This window comes from Sinocyclocheilus anshuiensis, unplaced genomic scaffold (assembly GCF_001515605.1).
Source record: "Sinocyclocheilus anshuiensis isolate Anshui unplaced genomic scaffold, SAMN03320099.WGS_v1.1 scaffold935, whole genome shotgun sequence".
Taxonomy (NCBI): domain Eukaryota; kingdom Metazoa; phylum Chordata; class Actinopteri; order Cypriniformes; family Cyprinidae; genus Sinocyclocheilus; species Sinocyclocheilus anshuiensis.
Window position 1 is genome coordinate 73496 of NW_015544174.1, and position 2256 is coordinate 75751.

The window sequence follows — 2256 nt, forward strand, 5'->3', positions numbered from 1 at the left end:
GAGTTTTGGGCAGTGTGGAGTAGCACTTGTTGTTTGTCATTTCTCCGATCACAAATGCAGACAGGGTTTTATGTTTATGCGGCGCGATGCAACGCAACGCGTAAAAAGACAGTATAAGTCATTATAATCAGTAATTATGTCCCCACTGGATGCAACAAATGCCTCGTTTGTAATGGGTTTTAATGTTTTTGTCTCGTCGCTCCGGCCGGACACGGCATCAAGAGTATGGTGAGGGGCATAACATTTCCGTCACACGCTTGAGGTATTCGGCCAATCATAACACACTGGATAGCTGGCCAATCACAGCACACCTCGCTTTTCAGACCGATGAGCTTTGTAAAAATCGACGCGTTTCAAAAAGGCGGGGCATAGAGGAGAAACAATAATGTACAGTATGTGAAAAATAATGTTTTTTTTTACTTTAAACCGCATAAACACATTTCATTACACCAAATACACAAAATAATGTTCTTTTTAGCAGCACCATATGACCCCTTTAATAGCAGGTGTGAACAGGGTTTAAAACAGAACATTTGCTGAGATTAAGTCAATAATGATGTGTGTTTTTCTTTAGATTCGTAATGAGCTAGAGCAACAGATGAACTGCAACCTGAAAGAGTACAAAGAGTTCATTGATAATGAGATGCTGCTTATTCTTGGGCAGATGGACAAAGCCACGCTCATCTTTGACCACCTCTATCTGGTTAGTGCTGCTTTTATCACGCCTGCCAATTCCCATTGTTTTCCCCCCTCTTTTTATTGCCTTTCCCCTAGGTCATCCTACCCCAAAATAAATAAATAATTTATCCAAAAGATACAAATATGACAAATTACATCAGTTAAATAAGTACAAATAAAATACAAATAAAAATGGGGGAAAAGTTTGTCAAGGAAATTTAATTTGTTTAATGTAAAAAGCTTGTTAGTTCTATGGCAGGGCAGATGGTTTTTGTCAGATATGGGGTACTAGATGCCAATTTCCCTAAAAGCCAGTGATTTGCATTGTTTATCTTTTAGGGTTCTGAATGGAATGCTTCAAATCTAGAGGAGCTTCAGGAAACTGGGTGAGTGAGTTTTCCCCCTACCTTTACTGACATCCACAGCTTGTTTTCTTCCCATGCTGTTGTTTCTCTCAAGATACTGCTTCTTTAAATGGGTTAATGTTAGGTAAAGGTGAAAGTTTAAGGTGAGTGTGTATCGTATCACCTCTTAAAGGGCAGCATTTTCTCCTGTTTCAGATAAAGTTCAGAGTAAATCCATCAAAGCTGTTTCTTTTACAGCAAGAAACAGGGTGTATTTTAGTACCTGATGTAAGGAATAAGAATAAACTTGCATGCATATGGTTTTCTATTGTTGTCCAGATGTAATTTATGCGATCTCTAAATGCATTGCTGTTTTAGGGTGGGCTACATCTTAAATGTTACGAGGGAAATAGATAACTTTTTCCCAGGAACATTTTGCTATCATAATGTCCGAGTGTATGACAACGAGGCCACAGACTTACTGGCTCACTGGAACGAGACCTACAACTTCATTGTCAAAGCAAAGTAAGGCTCTATTTTAGATTTTTCTCTCTAAATATAAGCAACATACTTGACTCTTTCAATGTGACTTTTTATACCCTCATGTTCTGTACTCTGCAGAAAGAATCAGTCCAAATGTTTGGTTCACTGTAAGATGGGCGTAAGCCGCTCGGCCTCTACGGTAATAGCATATGCCATGAAAGAGTACGGCTGGTCTCTGGAAAAATCATACAACTTCGTCAAACAGAAGCGCAGTATCACCCGTCCCAATGCTAGCTTCATGAGACAGCTGGCGGAGTATGAGGGTATACTGGATGCCAGGTACAAGAGAAATTTCCTATATTATTGTAATTTGGTATGTGTATTTCTAGTTAAAGGTTCACCCACAAAACTAAAATTCTGTCATCATTTATTCATACACATTTCTACGGTGTAAAAATATGTTTTTTTTTCATACAATGAAACTCAGTAGGGTCCAATGTTGAACCCAATTTGAATTTCAAATTTTGGGTGAACTTTCCCTTTAATACTTTTTTAACCCTTTCTATACTTTTTCCCTTCAGTAAGCAGCGTCATAACCGTCTGTGGCATCCCGATTCAGATTGCGATCACCCTGATTGCCAGCAAGCAGCTTCCCCTTGCTGTGTGAACTCTGAAACTGTGGATCATGTCACCCCAGACCCCACAAACCCCAGGGTCACCGTATGGCGTGAGCCTACCACCCACTCCTCTC

General features: G+C 39.7%; 1 protein-coding gene across 1 annotated transcript in view; it reads left to right on the forward strand.

The window, feature by feature from the left end:
• LOC107696061 (protein phosphatase Slingshot homolog 1-like) overlaps window positions 1-2256 on the forward strand; it is a 38477-nt gene that overhangs the window by 32625 nt on the left and 3596 nt on the right. Inside the window, exons 10-14 of the mRNA XM_016496205.1 lie at window positions 575-703; window positions 1018-1064; window positions 1401-1547; window positions 1644-1844; window positions 2087-2227. Of these exons, the coding sequence (XP_016351691.1) occupies window positions 575-703; window positions 1018-1064; window positions 1401-1547; window positions 1644-1844; window positions 2087-2227 (665 nt within the window). The remainder of the gene's footprint in view (window positions 1-574; window positions 704-1017; window positions 1065-1400; window positions 1548-1643; window positions 1845-2086; window positions 2228-2256) is intronic.